The sequence below is a fragment of the Bombyx mori genome, chromosome 2 (assembly GCF_030269925.1).
Source record: "Bombyx mori chromosome 2, ASM3026992v2".
Classification (NCBI taxonomy): domain Eukaryota; kingdom Metazoa; phylum Arthropoda; class Insecta; order Lepidoptera; family Bombycidae; genus Bombyx; species Bombyx mori.
This window is the reverse complement of record NC_085108.1, coordinates 7,096,781-7,121,625: the sequence shown is the minus strand read 5'-3', so window position 1 is coordinate 7,121,625 and position 24,845 is coordinate 7,096,781. Positions and strand designations below refer to the sequence as shown.

The 24,845-nt window shown below is 39.2% G+C and overlaps 2 protein-coding genes, 1 long non-coding RNA gene and 1 other non-coding gene across 6 annotated transcripts in view; 1 reads left to right on the top strand and 3 right to left on the bottom strand.

Moving 5' to 3' along the window:
* The window catches only part of LOC101737039 (adenosylhomocysteinase-like 1), a 43,431-nt gene extending 32,372 nt beyond the window's left edge, over positions 1–11,059 (bottom strand). The window contains exon 1 of one of the 2 annotated variants that reach the window (XM_021352676.3): positions 10,458–11,059. In XM_021352676.3, the coding sequence (XP_021208351.1) occupies positions 10,458–10,698 (241 nt within the window). In that variant the 5' untranslated portion in view covers positions 10,699–11,059. The remainder of the gene's footprint in view (positions 1–10,457) is intronic. The other variant, XM_062673635.1, reaches the window with a different exon arrangement.
* Positions 3,701–4,287, bottom strand: LOC134200613 (uncharacterized). The gene is made up of 2 exons (XR_009975602.1): positions 4,102–4,287; positions 3,701–3,879 (listed from the first exon to the last, which is right to left on the bottom strand). It is a non-coding gene; the product is annotated as an uncharacterized LOC134200613 (long non-coding RNA).
* A 581-nt stretch (positions 11,060–11,640) lies between the features above and the next one.
* LOC101736907 (uncharacterized) lies at positions 11,641–24,469 on the top strand. 2 transcript variants are annotated; one of them, XM_012696436.4, is made up of 8 exons: positions 11,641–11,781; positions 13,372–13,504; positions 14,947–15,086; positions 16,438–16,541; positions 17,292–17,443; positions 18,108–18,182; positions 19,175–19,290; positions 19,850–24,469. In XM_012696436.4, the coding sequence occupies exons 2-8, from the start codon at positions 13,378–13,380 to the stop codon at positions 20,885–20,887; spliced, it is 1,752 nt and encodes a 583-aa protein (XP_012551890.1). In that variant the 5' UTR covers positions 11,641–11,781; positions 13,372–13,377; the 3' UTR covers positions 20,888–24,469. The 2 variants fall into 2 exon arrangements, with proteins under 2 accessions (XP_012551890.1, XP_012551889.1); XM_012696435.4 differs by having other exon boundaries at positions 11,643–11,781; positions 14,929–15,086.
* On the bottom strand, positions 13,577–13,725 carry Mir2807d (microRNA mir-2807d). The gene has a single exon (NR_107535.1). It is a non-coding gene; the product is annotated as a microRNA mir-2807d (primary transcript).
* Positions 24,470–24,845: the final 376 nt, after the last annotated feature.

The window sequence follows — 24,845 nt, the reverse complement described above, 5'->3', positions numbered from 1 at the left end:
CACAGATAGATTTGGGTCAAGTTGATATGATAAAAGCGTGTCATGAATGGTCAGGACGATTGCCCCTATCTAAACGAGCTCACAGCATATCAGCACTCAAGATAAGAGATAGGCAATTAAACATATCTGACATTTGAAACTGTATGGACGACAGCTCAACCTAAAGCGAAGTTAATATTAAGGTACTATTATGGTAATACTATGGTTTTAAAGTTCTTTAGTCACATCTCGAGAAAAGAGCACTCGATGGAGAGACTGGTATTCCAAGGCCGGGTGAAAGGCAAGAGATCACGCGGCCGATCACCAACTCGCTGGACTGGCCTAATAAAGAAAGTAACTGAGTCCACTATGGTCCAATGTACTCGAAACGCTTCAAAGCACTAGATTTGGAAGCGCATCGCCAGGAAAGCAATACTCGGGAACCTGGACGACCTAACAAAATACTCCTGCATGTACATCGTCAGAGCAACCACGACCACCTGACAAGAGTGTCCGACTAAAACGAGTATTACGGTCTTAAAATTTACAACCACCTTGCTTTAGTCAGCTCACTCATGATAAACATTTTAAAGGTTTAAAAAAATAATTGAAAATTGTCTCAATTACATAAGATTAAGTTTACATTCATGCAGCGTACACGGCCTTTTTTATTGCCCTTGTACGCAGACGAGCACACGGCCCACCTGATGGTGAGTGGTTACCGTCGCCCATGGACTTCAGCAATGCCAGGGGCAGAGCCAAGCCGTTGCCTACAAAACAGTTACACTGTACGAACTGACAGTATCGTTAAGTGCATTTTGTTTTACATGGAGTATCATTAAATAAAAAGGAAAGTAATTGGAATTTGAATTACATGTGCGTTAAGAGAATCCAATTTTTAGATTTAATTGTCCCTAATGTTACCTTGTCGCAGGTGAACCAGCACTGCCTATGTTCGTTATCCGAAGCGATTATACATTGACAAAGATGAATGAGATTAGTAGATCAGTTGTCTATAACTCTAGATAATCAATCGTGAGCACACCGCGCGTTGCGTGTATATTTAAATTTTGAACAGACATATATAGTTGAGCTTTGAGCTTGAGCTATAGATATGGGCTCCGTTTCAGTCGTGTCATCTTTACCCCGTCTTTAACAGTCTCTTCAGGAATATAGTCCGGGGCTCGGACGCGAATTGTGGTCCTATCAGGGAATTAGAGTCTGTCTGTCATTATCTGTATCTCTACTCTCGACACCACAGTTCACGATGGTCTACTAGGCGGCAGATAAGAACCTTTTTTTTTTTTGTTGCCTTTGTAGGCAGACGGGCATACGGCCCACCTGATGGTGAGTGGTTACCGTCGCCCATGGACTTCAGTAATGCCAGGGGCAGAGCCAAGCCGCTGCCTACCGCTTAATAATCTCCGCAAGCCTCGTTTGAAGAAGGACATGTCATAGCGCTCGGGAAACACCGTGGAGGGGAGCTCATTCCATAGCCGGATGGTACGTGGCAAAAAAGATCTCTGGAAACGCACTGTGGATGACCGCAGTGGCTCCAGGTAGTATGGATGAACTCTACTCCGGTGGCGGGCGGTGCGATGGTAAAAACGAGATGCTGGTATCATCTCGAACAATTCCTCAGAGCACTCCCCATGGAACATACGGTATAAAATACAGAGGGAACCGAAGTCCCTCCGCAAACCCAGAGGCTCCAAACGATCCGAGAGAATGGGATTATCGACAATCCGAACGGCCCTCCTCTGTATGGAGTCAAATGGAAGAAGCTGGTATTTGGGAGCCCCGGCCCAGAGATGGGATCAGTACTCCATGCGAGGCCGGACTTGAGCTTTATAAAGTAAGTCTTTGTCCAGGCGTGAAGTACCGCTTCGCTCTGTTGAGGACTCCCAGCATTTTGGACGCCAACTTGGCTTTGCCTTCCAAATGACTCCGAAACTGGACATCGCTCGAAATGTCGACCCCAAGTATCCCGATACTCTCGGAAGGTTGCAGGGATACTCCTTGGAATTGCGGCGCCATGACAAAAGGGGTCCTTCTTCGCAGTGAACGCGCAAACTTGTGTCTTTATCGGGTTGAATTGAACCAAGTTCAATTCACCCCGTTCGGAGACTCGCCCCAGAGAGTTCTCCACTTCAGACACAAGTTTTGATCGTCTCTCTTGCACCACGCTCCGAGAGAGACTCTGATGGCCGATATATCGCGCATCCCCCGTGCTATCATCTGCATAGCAATGCATGCCATCAATAGACAGCATGTCATTGAGTCAAATGGCGTAGAGTGATCCAAAATGAACTCTTGTGGCGAAACGATGGTCACGACCGTCAGCATTGAGGAAAAACGAAGCGAGAAGAAGAAGGCATGATCAAGCTATTTATTGAAAAACCTTTTTTGTCATAAAATCATTAAAAACGCCATTATAAATCGTAACCATTTGCCACCGGCTTAACTTGTTAAAAAAAGCACTCCTGTCACTTGCGCTGAACTGTCTGTCATCGTGTTTATCATAGATAATATAAACAAACAACATAATTTACTTACGCAATAGTTTGCATTTTTATCGTTAGATAAATGCTTCAACATTTATCTTTTGATCGGTTTAACCTATTTTTGTGTCATTTACATAATTTTGCTATTCGAAAAAACATACCAAAGTGCGTTGGAGGAAGATATTCCAGTTTTAATCCTTAAATAGTCTATAAAGCTAAATTATCTGGAACCTCTGTAGACAATTTAGATTTTAGTTACGCTAGGAACATCTTGGCTTTGGATTTGGAAGAACTCTATCATGATAATATCTCCCCAGTGTTAATACCTACATGTCTTTCTTCAAACAAGGCTTTAGGAGTAACCTCAAGCACCGGTCATCGTTCTCGTCGAACCCGTCGCTTGCGACGAAGGGCTCGACGAGTAAATTAACCCTCAGACACAGCCCACTGAGTTTCTCGCCGGATCTTCTCAGTGGGTCGTGTTTCCGATCCGGTGGTAGATTCTGCGAAGCACGGCTCTTGCTAGGGTTCGTGTTAGCAACGCCGTCAAGTTTGAGCCCCGTGAGCTCACCTACTAGTTAAGGTTACGCTGAAATAGCCTCTCAAGCTTAGGTAGGAAAAAGCAATTAAAAAATTAAAGCTTTAGGAGAGTATTGAATTGTAGGCAGGTGGAACTCTACCTCCAGAACCGACTGTACACGGCCGAGGAAGCCCTTCCATTTAAATTTGTTTTATCATTATCCACTAATAAGAGCACCTTTCTACCCGTCCAGCGTAGCTGGGATAGCCCCTTAGGCCACCAGCAAATAGATAGAGAAAAAAGAACATTTATCGATTAAACTTATTGATCCCAAAACTAGCTTCACTAAGAATAACATGAACAGTTTTCTACAGCTCTTAGTGTGTCAATGAAAGTAACGAAACGCGAAAGTTTGAAAGTTAATTGAGGTCATCGTGAGCTTTACCTGACTCAACATTAACTGTGAGCCGTTTTTAGGTATGCTTTAATTGTATATATACAAGTATTCTCACGGGGCTTCTGAAGTTAATTCTTAGCCTTTACAATGGCCGACGTCAATACCTATTTGTCTGTCATAGAACGGGCTAACGCCTCCGTGGTTATAGTTGGCAACCGGAGTAATGAAACCACGCAGTGAATGCCGCCACTGGCTTCAAAACTTAAGACCAAATTCTCAACAGTACTAAAACAACCTCTAGATTTTCGAACTGTATTTATTGCACAATCTAAAAGACGTGATACAGCGTGGCAATGCTGCTATCGTAATGGGTACTTTCGGGCCGGGTGCGATCCAGAGTGGCTTGTTTGACTAGCCGATGCCTACGCGCGCATTGCTGTTAGCGTGGACCTTTATGTTACTTATGACGACGCTTGCGGCTGAAAGTAAGTATTGTACTTTTTGACGAAGCATGTTGCTGATAACTTTATTTCTGTAATCTGACGAAGCATGTTGCGGATAATAACATGTACTTCTTAGGTTAGGAATATTGTGTTCTTTTTTTTATAATAAAGATTTAAATTTAAAAAATAATCTAAAAGATCAGTAAAACATCAGACATACCTAAACTATTCTAATCATTAAGTGTGTTATTTTTGTACCTCCAAACTAGACTCATCTAGGTCGCGCGTTCGATTTATTTAGTAGCAGCAGTGTTGAGTGGGTCATCTATTTCGAAGATCTCGTAGTTATACGATTTTTCTCATCTAATTAATTGTGTCGCTTAAAGAAAATCATATCATCATCATTCTCCTGCCCTTTTCCCAGTCACCTGGGGTCGGCGCAACATGTTTTCTCCTTCAATCAGTAAGTAACAATCAGTAAGGAATTTCGAGGAAAAAAAACCGCAGGAACTAGCTAGCTACAATACGAAAGCCGTTTCCATACAAACCAACCGTCGCACTGCACGAACCTGCAGCGAAACGATTGGTTCTAACCAAGCCGCGTAACACTGCCCGTAATTATTATTACTGCCTACTATAAATAAATTTTTAATATGGAGAATTTTAATGATCCGCGTCGCGCGGTTTGCCGGATGGGCCGACATTAAAAACAAAAAGGTTACTTACACTCGGTCGTTAAGAAATTTCTTTACGAATTCGAACTTAAATATAATTTTGTTTGTGGATTTTTTTCGAGCTTACAAAGGCAAACGGGACTTCGGAAGATAAATTTAGCGTATTCAGCGAATTGTCGCTTAAGCCCAATAGCCTTTCACCCCTCGATATAAGATCGGAACTATACAATTCGGATTGATCTACCGCACAATCTCACACGCTCAGTGGCAAATCTTCCTTTGTCGATACCACGGACAGAGGCCTTGTTGAGAAATCTTCAGATTTGATACCCACTGCCGGGCATAGGTCTCTTCTTTTTATGCCATAATGTTCGATAGAGGGGGAAGAGGTCGACCGAAGAAGACATGGATGGAGTGTGTGAATGACGATATGTGAGAGAGGGGAGTGAGGTTCGAGATGACGGCTGATAGAAGAGAATGGAAGAGAAAAATTCGCTGTGCCGACCTCACCTAGTGGAATGAGGAATCCACAGACAGCCCACTAAATTTTTCGCCGGATCTTCTCAGTGGGTCGCGTTTCCGAACCGATGGTAGATTCTGCGAAGCACTGCTATTGCTAGGGCCAGTGTCAGCATCACTTCGGTTTGAGCCCAGTGAGCTCACCTACATGTTAGGGCGAAGCTGATATAGCCTCTCAAGGCTATCAGCATAGGTAGGGAAAAAAAGGAATAAAGTGGAGAAAATGAAGAAGAATGTTCGATAGCCCGCCATTCTCGTCAAAGTTTACTCCGCTATCTCTACTATGCTATCAATCCATCGGGCCATAAGTTCTGGCACCTCGGCGACTTAATATCAGCCACTATTCCGTCACTGTCCTGCTCCGTTTAACTTCGCCTTGGTAACAATCTGACCTAACTCCATTTCAGAATTCGGCGCTCTTGAAAAAACACCGCAAGCTTATCTGTTATTTACTTATTAATTTATTAGGCACACAATACACATTACAAGCTAAAAAGATACACAATAAGTAAAAAAAGAAGCAAAAATCTGGCTTGTAACATAGGCCATGTGTGCACGACCAAACAAGACAAATGTGCTGAGTGTGTATACAAAATTCCTTACAATTACGATAACGAGAATTAATCTTAACATATTATTATTATTTTTTTTTATTGGTTTTGTTTTTTTTTTGTCAGGAGGAAATCGCCGGACTTCCGCCCTTCACCTGGGATGGAGGGCGGGGCATGTCGGAGATCCTGTTATCTGCGGAGGACTCGCAGAAGTAGAGCATCGCCTTCCACGACTCGTCGTCACCGAGCATCGATGCCACAACACTCGGCAACGACAAGTCGTTTCCTATTTTTGCGACGAGGACACGGCGCCACCCCTCCCATGCGGGGCAGGCGACGAGCGTGTGCTCAGCCGTGTCCAAGTTGCAACCACAATGGTCGCACTCTGCCGTCGGCTCGGCTCCGATCCGGTGCAGCAACTCACCGAAGCAACCATGCTCAGTAAGTACCTGCGTGAGCCGGAAAGTGAGGCGTCCTCTGTCACGATTCACCCAATCCACAAGGACCGGGCGAATCGCCTCGACGGTCCTACGACCAGCCGAAGGATTGGCCAGCCGCCTGGACATTTTATTGCTTAGATGGCTGGACGAGCTCACAGCCTACCTGGTGTTAAGTAGTTACTGGAACCCATAGACATCTACAACGTAAATGCGCCACACACCTTGAGATATAAGTTCTAAGGTCTCAGTATAGTTACAACGGCTGCCCCATCCTTAAAACCGAAACGCATTACTGCTTCACGGCAGAAACAGGCATGGCGGCAGGCAGCATTTTTTTGATTATTTTTTTTGGCGGTGGTACCTACCCGCGCGGAGTCACAAGAGGTCCTACCACCAGTAATTACGCAAATTATAATATTGCGGGCTTGATTTTTATTACACGATTTATCCTTCGCCGTGAGAGTCAATCGTAAACATTTGTTAAGTACGTATTTCATTGGAAAAATTGGTACCCGCCTGCGGGATTCGAACACCGGTGCATCGCTATATACGAATGCACCGGACGTCTTATCCTTTAGGCCACGACAACTTCTTAAATATCTATATAAATATATAAATCTAGCGTTAGGTGGTTAGTAAAGTACCGTACCACAGATTTACCACAGCCATACTTGAGAAGTTGGAACTTATTTCTCAAGGTGGGTAGCGCATTTACGTTGTAGATGTCTATAGGCTCCAGTAACCACTTAACACCAGGTGGGCTGTGATGTCGTCCACACATCTTAGCAACAAAAAAAAATTAAAAAAGCTACCATACGCAATCATCACGTGATCGAACGGACAATTAATTATGCAGCCGTATTCGTGTCACGGTGGTTCGCTTATTTACCATTTTAAAATTAATCAATAACTCGTATCTACTATTTCTGCTTAAAACAACCTACCAACAGTTCTTGGTTTTTTTTTTCCTATCTAAGCTGATAGCCTTGAGAGGCTATTTCAGCGGAGCCTTAACTAGTAGCTGAGCTCACGGGGCTCAAACCTGACGACGTTGCTAACGCGAACCCTAGCAAGAGCCGTGCTTCGCAGAATCTACCACCGGATCGGAAACACGACCCACTGAGAAGATCGGCGAGAAACTCAACGGGCTGTGTCTGAGGGTTAATTTACTCCTCGAGCCCTTCGTCGCAAGCGACGGGTTCGACGAGAACGGTGACCGGTGCTTGAGGTACCTAAAAGCACCGTTAGTGGATCGGAAGGATCCGAAATGACGTGTTTGGGGAGACGTCGACTGCTTTCCATTCTTTCCGCAGGATCGGGAATGTATTCTTGTATATAGATAACCCCCCCCCCCCCCCCTATAACACGGTAGATACGTTTCTAAAAAGAAAAAGAAAAGCCAGTACAAAAATGGAGGTATTTTTTTTGAACGAAATATCTCACTTCAACGGCCGTCTGGTGTAGTGGTAAGTGACATGGTCACTACACAAGGGGGTCGCGGGTTCGGATCTCGCCAAGGGAAGATATTTGTATGATATCGATGCCTCAAATGAACACTACTCTAACTAAAAATGTTGAAGTATTCTTTTTTCACGCAAATCGCTTCACTATTTTAAAAGTATTACAAATCATTATTGATGGGGTTCGAAGCAAGAGTAAATCAGCTAGTTACACAAAAAAAAACCATAAATATATCTGCAATATTAATAAGATTTTATCAACTTTTTTCGTTTAAACGCTCCTCCTGTAAACCTACGAATTTGGAGTTAGCGTAGTGTTCATTGGGGGCATCGAAATATAAAATTTCTTTTCCAGGATTATGGATGTATATTAAATATATGTATGTGTATAATAAAAATCTTATATTTATTTCCGTTATCTAGTTGGTTCGTAAGTTGGCACGGGACCAGTTAACGTGGCGTGATTGTTAGTAAATATTTATTTATTTAATTGAGATGCCATTATGTATTTTTATTTTCTGACACCTTAAAAAGACTCATGGTGATGGGTAAAGTGGATGGAAGACGATCCAGGGGTCGGAGCTAAAAAAGGAGTGACCAAGTGTCCGAGCATCTCGACACGACACTTCGCTGTGCCACGCTGTACTGACGAAGATATGTTACTCAAAATGTGTGCTTAAACTTGATAATTAAATGATAAATTACAAAATTAATTAATTAATGAAACAACTGTCCCTTCGCTAGTATTCCTGGAGCGAAGCAAATTGTCCCTTCGTAATAAGGTCTACAAAACTTGCTTTTTTTTTTCCTACCTAAGCTGATATCCTTGAGAGGCTATTTCAGCGTAACCGTGGCTAGTAGGTGAGCTCACGGGGCTCAAACCTGACGACGATGCTAACACGAACCCTAGCAAGAGTCGTGCTTCGCAGAATCTACCACCGGATCGGAAACGCGACCCACTGAGAAGATCCGGCGAGAAACTCAGTGGGCTGTGTCTGAGAGTTAATTTACTCGTCGAGCCCTTCGTCGCAAGCGACGGGTTCGACGAGAACGGTGACCGGTGCTTGAAGTACCTAAAAGCACCGTTAGTGGATCGGGAGGATCCGAGATGACGTGTTTTGGGCGACGTCGACTGCTTTCCATTCTGTCCGCAGGATCGGGAATGTAGTTACCGGCGGTCACGATGAGAGGGTTCTCGTGTCGTGCCGCTTTATCGAAGTGGCGCATCGACGCCGACTGCAAATACTTATTGACGGACTCTAAGTCTAGGTCGTCATGGAGGTCGACGTTCCTGACGAACCACGGGGCTCCGACGGCTATCCTGCAAAAACGGGATTGAATAATCTGGAAGGATTTTAAGTGTATGCGGGCCGCGTGAGCGAACACTACACTTGCATAGGTCATGACGGGGCGTATGCAAGTTTTGTAGAGTGTCAGAGTCGTGAGTGAGAGAGTCGCCCAAAACACGTCATTACGGATCCTCCCGATCCATTAACGGTGCTTTTAGGTACCACAAGCACCGATCACCGTCCTAGTTGAACCCGTCGCTTGCGACGAAAGGCACCACGAGCGAATTAACCAATAGACACAGCCCACTGAGTTTCTCACCAGATCTTCCCAGTGGGTCGCGTTTCCGATCCGGTGGTAGATTCTGCGAAGCACTGCTCTTGCTAGGGTCAGTTTTAGTAACACTCCGGTTTGAGCCCCGTGAGCTCACCTACATGTTAGGGCGAAGCTGAAATAGCCTCTCAAGGCTATCAGCATAGGTAGGATAAAAAAAAAGTATTCCTGTCTCAAGTACATATTGATTGACTTGACACAGTAGGCAGTGTCTTGGCTCTGTCATCACTGACGTCCCTTAACAACGGTAACCATTCAGCAGACAGTCTGCCTATGAAAGCCATAATAAAAAAAAGGAATCATGAATCATCATCATTCATGTCATTCCAGAACAGTCTCACTTGTTCTGAAGTTTAGGCCATGAATAACTCTACAAAGACACACCTGTGTTGGGCCTTCATATTCAAGCAACACTGCGAGTCTCTACGTAGAGAAAGCAGCAGGGTCTCTACCACATGGAAGACGAAATAAGAGCAATAGACTGAAGCATTAGGGACATTGAAATTCAGCAGATGTTAATGTTTAAGGAACTTATTTATTCAATTTCACGGTCCCCCTACTAGTGGTTCTTACTGGTGGTAGGATCTCTTGTGAGTATGCAGGGGTAGGTATCACCACTCCGCCTATTTCAGCCATGAAGCAGTAATGCGTTTCGGTTCGAAGAGTGGGGTAGCCATTGTAACTATACTGAGACCTTAGAACTTGTATCTCAAGGTGGGTGGCGCATTTACGTTGTACATGTCTATGGGCTCCAGTAACCACTAAACACCAGGTGGACAGTGAGCTCGTCCACCCATCTAAGCAATAAAAAAAAACCTAGCTTGAAGTGGTTACAGGAGCTCATAGATATGAGGTTAACATTGTCACCTACCTCAGGGCTTGAGATGAAATTTTTTATTTAACATTCATAATCATACAGCACATACTGACCTTTAACATTAATTTGAATTTATTCTCATTTAACTCGGAAATAAATGCACTAGTCTTGCACTTCAGCAACACAGTATATATTATAATGTCAGGGGTAGTTTTTTTTTTTTAATTTACATGATTAAAAGTCTTCTTGAATTACAATAATCAAGAGGGACATTAAAAGAATCCTTTTATACCGATATTCCAACTTTCCCTTGAGACATTCATAATTATTTATTTATCGTATGGCATTCATTTACACTGCGTGGTTATAATTTAAATTTACAGCTTATGAAATAATCGATAGCTTATTTTGTTACATTTTTGAGATTTTCCACTTGGCCTGCGAATCCCGTTAGTGGGCATTCCATGACAATGTGGCGTACAGTTTAAAACCTTTAACAAATAAATCAAATTTTTCCTTACATATTCACTTACCGGTATAAGACGTGGAGCTGTATGAATCGGCTGAAGACGCAGAGAGTGATCTACTTCTGTAACGGGCGGACTTCTTTAAGGCACCGGCTTTCCCGCGCGGGCCGTCGAACTTAGCAGCCCCACTGTCGCTATTCCCTGCCCGGACCTGTCCCGGATCCGTCACGGGACTGTCACTAGGCACCGCAGCCCCGGCCACGCTCTCTTTCCGACACTGATTAGGTTCGCCGTGGCCTTCGGACATATTTTTTCGAAAATTGCAACGTCACACAGCAATTTTAAAGCTATTTATAGGTACCAATCGATTCGTAATAACGTTAAGATGTAAATAAAAATATCGGACTTTATTTACACAATTAAAATGACAATTAAATTAATTAAAACACAAGTGCGTTAGGACGCCTGTTATGTGATTCAAATAAATAGTTCATATTACTTCACATGGATTGAAATCATTGAAATGAAAATTGTTTTTTTCTATTTTAACGTGAAAAAAAACGCGTGTATGTTTTTTAAACAGATGTGGAAAAAAACTTCAATTATCCGCTGAAATTACAATTCCCTCTCCAAGGCATTTCCTTTCTGAAACGTCAATTTTTTCGATCGGTGTGAACTAGTGTCGGGCAGTACTAAATCGATGCTCCTGAACCGATTCTTTCACGGCTTTGAGTCGATTTATTTCGATTATTATTGCAAAATCGGGACTAGAAAACATTCCGGTCGTCGTTCTCCCCGAACCCTTCATCGCTGCGATGAAGGGTTCGGGGAGTATATTAACCCACAGACACAGCCCACTGATTTTCTCGCCAGATCTTCTCAGAGGGTCGCGTTTCTCGGTGGTGGTAGATTCTGCGAAGCACGACTCTTGCTAAGGATCGTGCAACATCGTCAGGTTTGAGCCCCGTGAGCTAACCTGCTAGCCCGGTGACGCTGACATGGTCTTTCTAGAGTCTAAACCATCAGCGTAGGCATGGAAAAAAAAGAAAACATTCCGACCATTTTTTAAATGTTTACTAATTATGTTTTTAAACTAAAATTATTACAGCTTCTTAAAAATTAAGTACAAAAATGTTTAATGTTAAAGTGAGCTTATGCGACACTATAATCTCCAAAGCAAAAACTGCTTGTTAGTCGAATGCATTTCAGTGATTTTGATCTTCGACATAGGTCCCAATCTTCAAAACCGTTATTCTGACGCATTGATCTTCATACTAAACTTGTACGTAATCACTAGTCCAATATGGAAGTGAAACGTGTTGACAACCGTTGTGCGCTCAAACAATTTAGCAAATAAATAACTTCCATCAAATTTTCATTTAAATATTTGGTAAGTGAAAATAACTACAACTGTATTTTTATTATCATGTATTCCCATTGCATTGGGAGATAAATGATTACATTCTTTATTCAAAAAGTGTACGAAGCAACATCGTCATTGATGCGTTTACCGGCAGACAAAGGTATATTCCTGCATTTCTAGCTTAAAAATACTTAAAAATCGATTCTAGAACGAGATAAATAAAAGATTAGGCTATAAATTAAACGTTTTCATTGATCTCTTTCGAATGAGCATACGTTTAAAAATTTATTTTTCTGTAAACTTCCATTGAAAAATTTTTACGTCACAAGTATTATTTTCATTGCACATACATTATTATTATGTAGATTTATTTACGTAGATGTAGTATTGTGTATTCGTTTTTGTGCGGAGTGTGTTTTTTAGTAAAAAAATGTACTCGTTTTATTGATTAATGTTAATATGCGACTTTAGAGATCTGCTCCTGGTTACTGTTTCGATCGCAGTTGTTAAGCTCAGATCGATGTGACTCATGTTTCGAGAAAATAAACTTGTTTTCGTTTTTTTTCTATAGGAGATTATAATTTTGCTTATTAGATAAAATGAATAATTTATTCATATTCATGCATTTATACCTCAAATCACAGCATAAAGTAAGCAATCTTAAGTTTCAATAATATGCATATGAAACAACAGCAATATGGAACACAAAAAAAACATGAAATAACAAACATTTTTATTATTATTATTTTTTATTGCTTAGGTGGTTGGACAAGCTCACAGCCCGCTTGGTGTTAAGTGGTTACTGGAGCCCATAGACGTCTACAACGTAAATGCCGCCACCTACCTTTTTATATAAGTTCTAAGGTCTCAATAAACTTACAACGGCTGCCACACCCTTCAAACTGAAACGCATTACTGCTTCACGGCAGAAATAGCCAGGCTGGTGGTACCTATCCGTGCGGACTCACAAGAGGTCCTATCGCCAGTACATATACATAAATAACGGCAATGTAAATACAGCATCAATTGAAGATGTTCACCAACTTAATTATACATAATAAATTGCTACTGTTTTCTCTAAATTTAATAATTGCAAAGCAAAAGTAAAGTTTGCATATATAAGTTGCCTGGAAATTTAGAAATGCTGTAGCTATAAAAATAGCTGTTGAGCAGGTACTCCGATATCTTTGTTCATTTTATTTCATTTGAACTTGTGTCTGTGAGACCGTCTACAACTAATGGGACTGGTGAGCTCACTAAGATTTTATACCAGTTGTTAAGACAAATATTGCCAAACTAACATATCACACCATTTTGTCAGTACATTTGATATTGAAGTCCTAGTATCGAATGAGACGCTCTGCACTCTCCCCATGCATGACTGCACTTGGGATGGGAAATAGAACACTCAAATTGGAATGCAATCCAACTGTTATGATAATAGACAAAAACCACATTGATAGATTCATTTCAAAATGCGTTGTGCTGTGATATAAGATAGAAAAACAGGTACAAAGTGTAAATCAAAGTTCCCTATTTCACCATTAGGATACAGTAACCGTCATAAAGAAGTTTATATATAGAAATTACCACTATGTACAACTTTCACGATTCCAGTATATAATGTCAACGGGCCGTGGTCGTGGCTACACTGGGCGGCATCAGCTCCGTGAGCCGAGGCCCGGTGATACTGACAGAGAGGAGGAAAAAGCAGTCCGGACACTTTCCGAACTTAGTCCCAGAGCTACTGGTTAGTGTTCTTTTTTTTTCTGTGAACTTATAAGGTGTGTTCGGTCAAGGGCTCCTAATTCGAACAGTGTGCTTAGTGCGAGTTTTTTAACGTTCTCGATAGCGTAAAAATTAGCCCAATTTTGTATGCAGCTGGAACAGCGCCTCTAGCGGCAAACGGTCCCATTCCATACAAATATGAACTAACTTTTACGCTATCGAAAATGTTAAATAACTCGCACTAAGTACACAGAGCCTGAACCACTACATGCCCTTGTCCTTCTTCAAATGAGGCTTGTGGAGAGTATTAAGCGGTAGGCAGCGGCTTGGCTCTGCCCTTGGCATTGCTGAAGTCCATGGGCGACGGTAACCACTCACTATCAGGTGGGCCGTATGCTCGTCATCCTACAAAGGTAATAAAAAAAATAAAAAAAAATGCCAAATGTGATAGCATTCACAAAATGACTGAAGTTGGTATCAATAATAGTTCACAATTAAAATTAATTTAAAAGTTCTTGTGAGAGCTGCAAACCGAAGTGGTGCTTTAAAAAAAGAGAGAAAGGGAGTCAAACTCTTAGAATGATATTATTTAGTTATGTTCAATTATAAATATCCTAATTTTACTGTTAAAAATATTGATAAGATTTTATTTTAAATGTCAATCATCTATTACTGAGCATTTGAAGCCAGGGTTGTATAATATTTATGACATTTAAAAATCGAAATCAATGCTGGCACTTTATGACAAGGTAATAAATATTGTTACGTGTTTGGCAAGTTCTTGAATTGAATTGTTGTCATTACGGTAGATAGACCAACAAAAATTACTGTGTATCCTATTTCTGTGTGCTTATAAAAAAGTTTGAAATGTCTAATTAACGAACTTAAGTATCCTTAATTCAAGCCAGTAGAGTATATTCACTTCTGTGTTGAAAAATTGTTGCAATAAAAATTTATTAGCAATCACTTTTTTAACACTTGTTAATCAGCTTGACCTGTATCTATTTAATCTCAATGTAATTTATTGTGTCCAAGATTATCGATTAATTTTAAATGTGCAAGTATTTCAAGAACCAATAACAGTAAAATAATTTCATGGCTCTGATTTAATAATTTGAATTTTAAATATGTCTGTTTTCTTTTGTTTTCAACCAATATGTTTTGTTACAGGGTACAAAGTAACGATCGTTACAATAACAGTCATTGACATATCATTTCTCTACCTCACCTCGGTATCATATTCATGAATAAACTTAAAAAATTTTAAACATTGTTTGTCAGCTATGTGTAAAATAAATGGTACATGTCAAACTGTACATTTTATTCCGCTCTATAAGTGTCAGGCACTATCGTAATGTTAAAATGGTCGAGGAATGATGTACATTTTCAGTAATTTCATTTTCATTGCTAAAATTCATTCTTCGTAAATATAATGAAAAAAGACAGTTTCCTATTTCGACGCAGATGCGAGCAGGGAGTCACAGAGCCGGGACAAGAGGGAGACTGAACAAGATGAGAAACAGGACACTAAGACAAACACAGATGATGCAGTACTCAGTGAATTGCTGCACATTGACGAGCAGTACACACCGTTGCTGACTTTGGTAAGAGATTATTTTTTGCAATCTACGTAATGCATCAATAGTAGGTATTAAAAGCTCAACGGAAGAAGCTTGAAGAATCTTTAAAATAATTACAAATAAAATTTAAAAATGCAATGAATTTAGTTTTTAAAAATATGACCCATAGAATTCTTTTCAGTCACACAATTTTTGAGTCACATTCATTGAAGTTTTTAATGGCAGTTTTCTTGTTTTTGTTTATTGCCTGTGTAGGTAGACGACCATACGGCCCACCTGATGGTGAGTGGTTACCGTCGCTCATGGTCGTCAGCAATGTCAGGGGCAAAGCCAAGCTGCGGTCCACCAAAAGGTTCATAAAAGTGTGAAAAATAAAACAAGATTGCAGTAATTACATAATTTTGAATGAACACAAAATGAAGAGGACACTACAAGACGCCTACAGGCATTCGAGATGTGGTGCTACCGTCGCATGTTACGCATTGGTTGGACGCAGAGGGTCAGGAACGAAACCGTGCTTCAGTGCGTTCATATGTCCCGGAAAATGCTGCCTGCTATCAAAAAGCGCAAGATAGAGTATCTCGGCCACGTGCTCAGGAACGATCGATACATGCTGCTGCAGCTGATAATTATGGGCAAAGTGGACGGAAAGAGACGTGCTGGGCGAAGAAAGAAATCATGGCTCCGGAATATCCGGGAGTGGACCGGTATTGCCTCCGTCGAACAGCTGTTCCGGCTGGCTGCAGATAAAAACGAATATAGAAAGCTAACGGCCAACCTTCAGGATTGAAGAGGCACTGGAAGAAGAAGAAGAATGAACTAATACACCACAGCACTAAATAGAATTCGTACTTTCAATTCTATGATATAATCAGAACACCTGTCCTGGTGAAACTGGAAAGGCCTCCGGGCCATCCGTAATCCTTCAATCATAAAAAAAAATCAGAACACTGAGAACATTTGAATTGAAGATTTATTCAATGAGCAGTAAATCAGAACACGACAACTGGTGGTATGGCACATTATTGTAAACCCACTTGGGTAGATATTTAGATACTGCCTATTTCGGTCACAAGGCAGTCATATATTTTGGTTTAAAGGTTAGAACCACAGTCATACAATACAAATGAGACTGACCACTTATCTCCAGGTGGGTGGAAGGGTATTCACACCGATACCTATGGGCTTTGATAACTACTGCACAATAAAAAAAGTCTCGAAACTACTTCTTGCATTGATCCTTACGTACTATGCCTTATCAACTTTATAATGATAATATAAGAAACATCCTCATTTTTCTTAGAAGAAGACTGGATATCATATCTGGGTATTGACGTGGAAGAAAAATAAAACAAAATTATTATTCTCTTCACAGCTGGAACAGTTTTCTCCTGGTGAAGACGGTATACAGTTCAATAGGAAATTGAGACACTTTGAGACAACCATATCTAGCATGTGCCCTGACGAAACAAGACTTCAGTGAGTAATGTTACATACACGTATTTAATGGGATCATAACAGGGCTTTTAGATATTGATTATAGATACTCTGTTCACAGTACGAATATATATGGATATATCAATACATCTTTACTAGTGGTTAATTAATGATTAAAAATTTCATTATTATTAATTTATTATTATTATTATAAAAATTCATTAAGTAATAATATGTAAATCGCAGCCAAAGTTTAAAATATACTATAACAGTAAATTTAATATTTGAATAAAAACTTAGGTATACATTTATTTTTGAATAGATTTCTTTGGGGTTTAGAAGCATTGAGTTTGGCTAATATTTTGTCAAATTGCAAGTGTGCTTCACAAACGAATGCTATAGCAAAAAGTTGGATTTCAATGTATGTGGAATACGTGTGGTCCTGAACCTCAAAGGGTTATTACTGGTGGTAGGACCTGTTGTGAGTCCGCGTGGGTAGGTACCACCGCCCTGCCTATTTCTGCCGTGAAGCAGTAATGCGTTTCGGTTTGAAGGGTGGGGCAGCCGTTGTAACTATACTGAGACCTTACAACTTATATCTCAAGGTGGGTGGCGCATTTACGTTGTAGATGTCTATGGGCTCCAGTAACCACTTAACACCAGGTGGGCTGTGCGCTCGTCCAACCACCTAAGCAATAAAAAAAAAAAAAAAAAAAGGGTTAACATGAAATCGTTAAATATTCGCCCAATCAGAATGTCCCATAAATCCAGTACGTTTTGTGTTTGCTCCAGACAAGCGTTCGCAACGTTCAGAGCTGCCGCCCTATTGAATTCGGTGACGTGCCGCAAGCTGGCGGCTGTGGGTGCTTCGTTCACGAGACAACAGAGACAGCAGTTGCTACGCGCCTCTCTCCTCAATGTAGTAATGCAGGGAACGTTTTCTAGTAAGTTATTATTTATCATCTCGTTGAACTCGGAAGATGTGACAAGATTTTTTTTTAATTGCTTTGTTTGGTGGACGAGCTCACAGCCCACCTGGTGTTAAGTGATTACTGGAGTCCATAGACGTCTACACGTAAATGCGCCACCCACCTTGAGATATAAGTTCGAAGGTCTCATGAAGGTTCGAAGGTTGTATAGTTACAACGGCTGTGCCGCACTTCAAACCGAAACTCATTACTGCTTCACGGCAGAAATAGGCGTGGTGGTGGTACCTACCTGTGCGGACTCATAAGAGGTCCTACCACTCCTACCACTAAATGACTGAAAAGTCTATAAGAAGAAAAGAGAGTATTAAGCGGTAGGCAGCAGCTTGGCTCTGCCCCTGGCATTGCTGAAGTCAATGGGCGACGGTAACCACTCACCATCAGGTGGGCCGTATGCTCATCTGCCTACAAGGCCAATAAATTAAAAATAAAAGTCATGTCATTGCAGCCCATATGCATCATCATCACAATATGAATTGTGCAACCGACTTGAGAAACAACACTGATTCTGAATCGTATTCTTCTACTATTTAATTTTTATTTATTTATGTTTTTATAAAATAAGTAATCATTATTAAGATATGAATTGAATACTTAATATTTTCTTTTTTTTTCTTTTCAGAATTAGATGTGTTGGAACGGGCAAATCCACAATATCTAGTTAACGCCGCCAACCTGATGGGTGATTATTTTGCAGGTACCTTCAATTCAATATCGAATCAATTATAGTGTCGGGGTTCAAGGGGAAGTTTGTAGAATTCCAAAAAGTTAGTATGTTGTTTGAGCACCTTTATTATGTCGGTTAAGCACAGACAGTAACATCTTAACGAGTGCGTGTTGCTAAGTGCACCGCTCTAATAATATAATAAAATAACCTGACACCACAATGACGAAGCACGGCGTGTCCACGTATTAGTTAGGTATGTGCAAACCGTACATATAGAATGTTTGTCCATTAAATAGTGCAAAAACATGAATGCCCTTGCATGAATGGAAATAAATGCCAAGCAGCAATTATTGCATTAGTATATTTTGAGTACAATATAAAAAAATAAAAATGCAAAAATAAAAAAGAAAGTATGTACATATGAGTCGTCTATTATCAAAGGTGGCAATCTGTGCATTTGGACAAAAAAATGTTATTGATATGTCAATACAGATTGATTTGAATATAATCGTCTCCTTCAAAGAATACGGTTCAAAACCTGCATTAAATAAAGGTAATACTTAACCCGTTATTTATCTAAGATGTCGTTCAGAAGAGTTTTGTGACTGCCAATGGAATACAAAGTCAATAATTCGTTTTTCTGATTTACCAATAATTGTCCAAAAGTCACATTGCCGGCTTTGATAATAGTCGACCCATATATTGTTTTGTATCTTGTAATATTTATATATTATTATATGTAATGATTACTGTATACACTAGGATTGTGTTCCTAATTCCTTTCCTTTTTTCCTTTTTTCCTTCTGCGGGCCTAATGGAAGAGATTTCAACATGAAGTAGTGCCCTTGTACTCTGTATCCTTATTGTCATGTTTCTTCTAACAGCTGTGTTTACAAAATATATTAAATAAATAAATAAAGAATACATTATATTATTCTCAAATTATGTTCCACTTTTCATGTGCACCTTATGTTGGTTTGCTAAAGCAATCCACTAACGAGTCGAATGTTATATTTTTTCAGAGGCCAGACTATGCAACGGCAACAAAGTCCACATATTGGCAAGTCCATTACTGCAGTATGTGAGGTCCTTGTTAGCCAGTGATGACGTGAGAGCACATCGGAGTCTCGCCACACAGGTATTTAATGACAATATACAAGCATAAAATTAGATTGAGTCTTGAAATAATCAATCATAAAACTAGTGTAAATTAAGTTTTTTAACCGACTTCAAAAATCGACTGTTGTTTTTTTTTACGTTTGTTACCTCATAACTTTTGACTGGGTGAATCGATTTTAATGATTCTTTTTTTATTATAAAGCTGACGCTTCCCGTGTGATCCCATTTTTCCAATTTAGTCCTGTTTTGATATTGGTATCCATGAGAAAATTATATAAGTCTTAAATTTGCATTAAGTACGTGCGCGACAAATAGATGAATAACTCAATATCACGCCAACCGATTTCGGTGATTAATGTTTTTAGTGTATATTTGTTTTGGAATATCTTTTTTTTTCTATTTGTAGTCGGTTTTTTTAAAGTATATCTATTTACAATTATTATGATAACAAATTAATTTTGTATTTTAAAATACTTAATCGTATAGAAATTTTTTGGTTTGCAATAATAGGTGTGTAGCAAATATTCATAGATTCATACGATCAACTGTTAATAAATTTTTTCTTAACTCTTCCACAGTTGATGCAAAATGGACGCGAGCTATTGACAGTGTTAGGACAGGAACTAGAAGACTTATCAATCTCTATACGGCTTCGTTTGTTAACACCACCACCTCCCAGCATCATATGGCTGCTACTCTCCGCTGATCTCTGCCTAAACAAATTCTTACCTCTCCCCAATACTCTACAGCAATTTTATGCGGCCCATCTAGAATTATCAACAGACGACACTTACAATGAAGTCACATATGGATCGTGGAAGGAAACTTCAGAGAAGGAAACATTAGCGCAGAATTTATCTCAAGTCATCCTAAATGACGATGCAAAACCCAAACTCAGACCAATATTAGGAGCCGGTGCTGGTCTCTTGAGACAGGAACAAGCAATGTGTGTCAGTCAAGATAACTTTGATACGTGGACAACGAAGAATAGTCTGAGTAAACGATATGATTTAAACAGTTGGAGGCAGGCAGAAGAGGAAAAGAAAGATGATGAACCAGTTTTCAATCCAGCCGTTTTACCACCGAACTATACAAAATACCAGAACCAGTACAAACTCCCTGATGACTATTCAAACTATCTACAACAGGGTGATGGGAATTACATACAGAATCAATTGAACAATGTTAATTTCAATGCTCAAGGTGATTATTTCACGGAAATTAACAATGAAAGACAAACATATGAGAATGAAACTAAAAGTCAAATTGAAGTGAGCGAGTCAGATGTGGAACGCAAGACTGAAAGGGTCAACAGTGAAACCCAGAAATGTAGCAGGAGGCCAGCTGAGAACTGGAGAAAAGAGATAACTGATAATGAAGATACAAACCAAAATAGAATGAAAAATTGGAAGCAAAACAGCAAAGACGGTATCAATGAAGAATACAAGGAGCGGTCTATCTCTAGAAGCTCTAGGGACGGGAAGACAGGGCGAAGGGATAGTGTTGATACGGACTCGTCGGCTGGAAAGCCAGTGCGGAGAAATGTTACAGAGGTACCCAGGAATAAGAAATATTGGGACCACGATGATCGTTGTGACAAAGACTACAGTAGCTAGTATATGACTATTGAGAAAAATTAACAGTGAACTATAAAATTACAGTGGAATAGTGGAATAAAAAATTTAAAAAAAAAACTTCTAGTAAATTCCAAGTGAAACGTTAAGTGTATCGCAAAACCATATAGAAATGCATTCGGTCTGCATGAGAAAATTCAAATCGTTCCTTGGATATGTACAATTGTGAGTTCTTTTCTATGGTATTAGTCTTAAGTATTTAGGTTTATAATAATATAAAATTAAGTGTCTCTTAGAGTTAAATGAATTATGGTCTTTATCCAAACACAAATTTTTTTTGAGAAGATAGACTTCTGTGAGTTTCGCATTTGCTGACTGAAATCAATAGTGGTTCAAGTCAAAATATACCTATAGCTAGTAATAGCTATAAGTTTCTGATCAACATGAAGCTATAGAAGACTATTTAATCAATTTACTCTTCCTCTAAAATGAAAAAAAAAACATAGATATTTCTATATGTTTTTTTTTGTGATATGCTCCAATGATATGACTTAGTTCAGAATACTGGGATATACTATACGTACTGTTTAAGAAATATAGCCACACATAGCAGATAGCAAGTTGTTTTCAAGAGGCAAATATATTAAATAGAACATGGTAAATTATGGGACAATTTTAATGTTGATTAGTCAGTTTCTACTTATATGGGCATTTTTTGGGGAGATTTAGTCTAGTCTATATTTTAGACAGATTTAGTTAGGCGACTAATGGAGATAGGGAACGCTAGCATATAACGGTAAAGATATTTGTGGGGAATATTAGCTGTTTTCTGATTCAATGTTTTGTGAATTTCTAGATATATACACTAAAGTATTCACGTCACTACTTACTAGACTTAACTACTTAAGTAAAAGCTACTTAGTAAAAAAAAAAGTATTATAAGAAACTTTACGACAGATTGCAAAGATAGTATCAAATAACCGTAAATGGTGCAACTTTATTGTTTCTATACAAATTTATCTAGGTTCAAATTACAGTGTTGTTACTATTTTGTAAATCTGAAATCTTCCTTCAAGCATCTAATCACACATGCATACATAGGAGGAAATAGGAGTGACATGTCGCACCCGATTTGTGTGTGAGAATATTAAAGGCGTAATGTTTAAATTTTTTATATTTTTTAAAATAATACCACACCATAAATTTAAAATAATATTTTTAAAATAATTATAACTTGTGCCACTATAAAATTAAGTCAGCATAATGTGCGTATGTACAAATATTAACCACCGTTCGATTTGGTTTACTGCATTGCATTAATAATGGCGTCCACATGTAATACTGTATGTACCTAAAATATAGAGATTTACTTGACATAATCTTTGCACAGAAAAAACATTACTGTTCACAAGCTGACGTGCGAAGTCAATGACCCCACGCTCGCATTTGTCTAATGTAAAGTCAGGCATTACCTGAAATTTTAAATTTAAGTGGGTGCACTAAGGTCTAAATTCCTATAAAACCGAGGGCATACTTAGAAAACTATATTTATTGACTTTAAAAAAACACTCATCATGTATATATAAATAATTTGAAAGGTATCTGAGGTAATTGAGTTTTGGATATCTGACTTTATGCCCCTACTAAGCTTTATTCTGAGTTTGACTAATACACAGATGTATGTTTGTAAATGTTCATGCAGTAATTTTTTGGTAAGCCAAAAAAATTTCCCTCTAATTATTAAACATGACAGCTGATTCCTGTTAATAGCTCAACAAACGGACTAAATGTCCTGTTAAATTATTGTTTTATTAAATTGTTTAATCTAGTATTGTAGAAATTGACCGACACCGCTCATTATTAAATACTTAATATAAAATTAGGGATAGTTCTTTAAATGTGCAATTGATAGTAAAAAAATATCATATTATGGCAATTGTCATAAATCAAAACTGTGACATGTTGTTTAAGGTATAAAAACATTATAACTAATTGATTTTAATATATTTATTCAGAATAATAGAACTGACACTCCAATAACCTGGTGATACATTACTCCTGTATAACACAGACCTTAATATGAGTCAAATGAGTATGTTTGTTAAAGAAATTTTGGGGTTCATATGTGCTGGAATACACTGCATTCTGGTGGGAGAAAGTCTGTGCACCAAAACCATCCCTGCTTCTTCTGCGAAGCAATCATGCCTTCGATTTGACGAGTAGGGCAGCCATTGTACTATACAATTGTGATTAAGACTTCATGTCTCAAGGTGGATTGGGATTGTATTGTTGATGTCAATAGGCTCCGGTAATCACTTAACACCAGGTTGACCCATAACTACATTTGGGGACCTTGAACACTTAACATGTAAGTGGGGCAGCTGTTGTAACTATACTGAGACCTTAGAACTTATATCTGGGTGGAGCATTTACGTTGTAGATGTCTATAGGCTCCAGTAGCCACTTAACACCAGATGGGCTGTGAGCTCGTCCACCCACGTCTAAGCAATAAAATAAAATAAAAAACATGTGTACATTTTGAGATAGTAAATGACTTGCTCATTAGCATCATATTTAGAGGTTTAACCGGCTGCGCTGAACATGTGTGGTCTCATGGCGCTATTGCTTCACAGTGGCAAACGTGTGTAAGTTTGGCGGCTTCAATTCAACAGTTAAGCTCTTTGATGTGCCAAAAACTACCGTCAAAATGCGATAGGTTGCGACAGCACGTGCATATATATCTTTTATATCACTCACTCAGGAGCTACATCTGTAGTATAAACGACGTGTGAATGGTTCTATGTACAATGTATGTGCCACCATTCAGTCGTTAAGACGTATCCTGCAAATAAACGTGCAAGACAATGCCGTGTGAACCTAACCTAACGATACACACAGTTTCGAAATGAATGGTCTTGTGACCGAATGCGGAACGCAGGGCTGACCCTTGCGAGTTTGCGCTAACGATCCAGGGTTGGCGCGGACGCGTTTTATTTCTAAAAAAAAGTATTTTGTAATAAGTTAAGAAATATAAATAAAAAGTTGGACTAGCTGACTAGGAAAGGAAATTTGAAATTTATGTGGAAGCGATAAATTATTTTTTAACTAAATTGAATAGTGTAAAAACGCCTTTTGTATATATAAATAGTAATTTTTATTAGTTATAATGCTTTTAGCGAGGAACAAAACGCTCGTGTAGAGTATGGACTGCGTCGGGTGTCTGAGTTTCGATCTTAGGGAGTTAAATTTTAAGGTAGAAATTAGCTTAAGGACTACCGTTAGTGTGATTTTTGGTGGAGTTATCGCAAGTTAGCTATTTCCCTCGGTTTCCATTCAAGAAATTTTCTCGTAGTTACATTATTTATAGAGAGTTAAGATTGAGAAGCGTTATTTTAAAAGGCACAAAAAAAAATAATTGTAATTTTGATAAATTTTCCAAAATTGTTATTGTCTTCAATCGTTCGATTACAATAAAGTGAGCTGAATGGAGGTGACGTTGAGAGGGTTTGCGAAAGAAAAAAAAAACGTGAATATTAATAATAAAAATAAATAATTTAAAAAAAAAAAACATTCGGAACACGTTAATTATGTTTTGAAAAGAAAGAATAAAAATTTGAAATGAGATTTTTGTTTGTGGTTTTATTTAATTAATAAATGCAGTCTCAATTGTCTGTTATAACTACTGTCCCAATCTTTGAACTGGTACTCATGATGACGGCGGATTTGTGCTTAATGATTTTGAATTTTTTTTTTACTGCCCTTGTAGGCAGACGAGCATACGGCCCACCGGATGGTGAGTGGTTACCGTCGCCCATGGACTTCAGCAATGCCAGGGACAGAGCCAAGCCGCTGCCTACCGTTTAATACTCTCCACAAGCCTCGTTTGAAGAAGGACATGTCATAGCGCTCGGGAAACACCGTGGAGGGGAGCTCATTCCATAGCCGGATGGTACGTGGCAAAAAAGATCTCTGGAAACGCACTGTGGATGACCGCAGTGGC

Excerpts from the sequence above, each read along its gene's own strand:
- LOC101736907 (XM_012696435.4), top strand. The coding sequence starts at position 13,378 with ATGTCAACGGGCCGTGGTCGTGGCTACACTGGGCGGCATCAGCTCCGT. Across the intron at positions 15,087-16,437 it reads ACACACCGTTGCTGACTTTG|CTGGAACAGTTTTCTCCTGG; the intron begins GTAAGAGATTAT and ends TTCTCTTCACAG. Across the intron at positions 16,542-17,291 it reads CCTGACGAAACAAGACTTCA|ACAAGCGTTCGCAACGTTCA; the intron begins GTGAGTAATGTT and ends TGTTTGCTCCAG.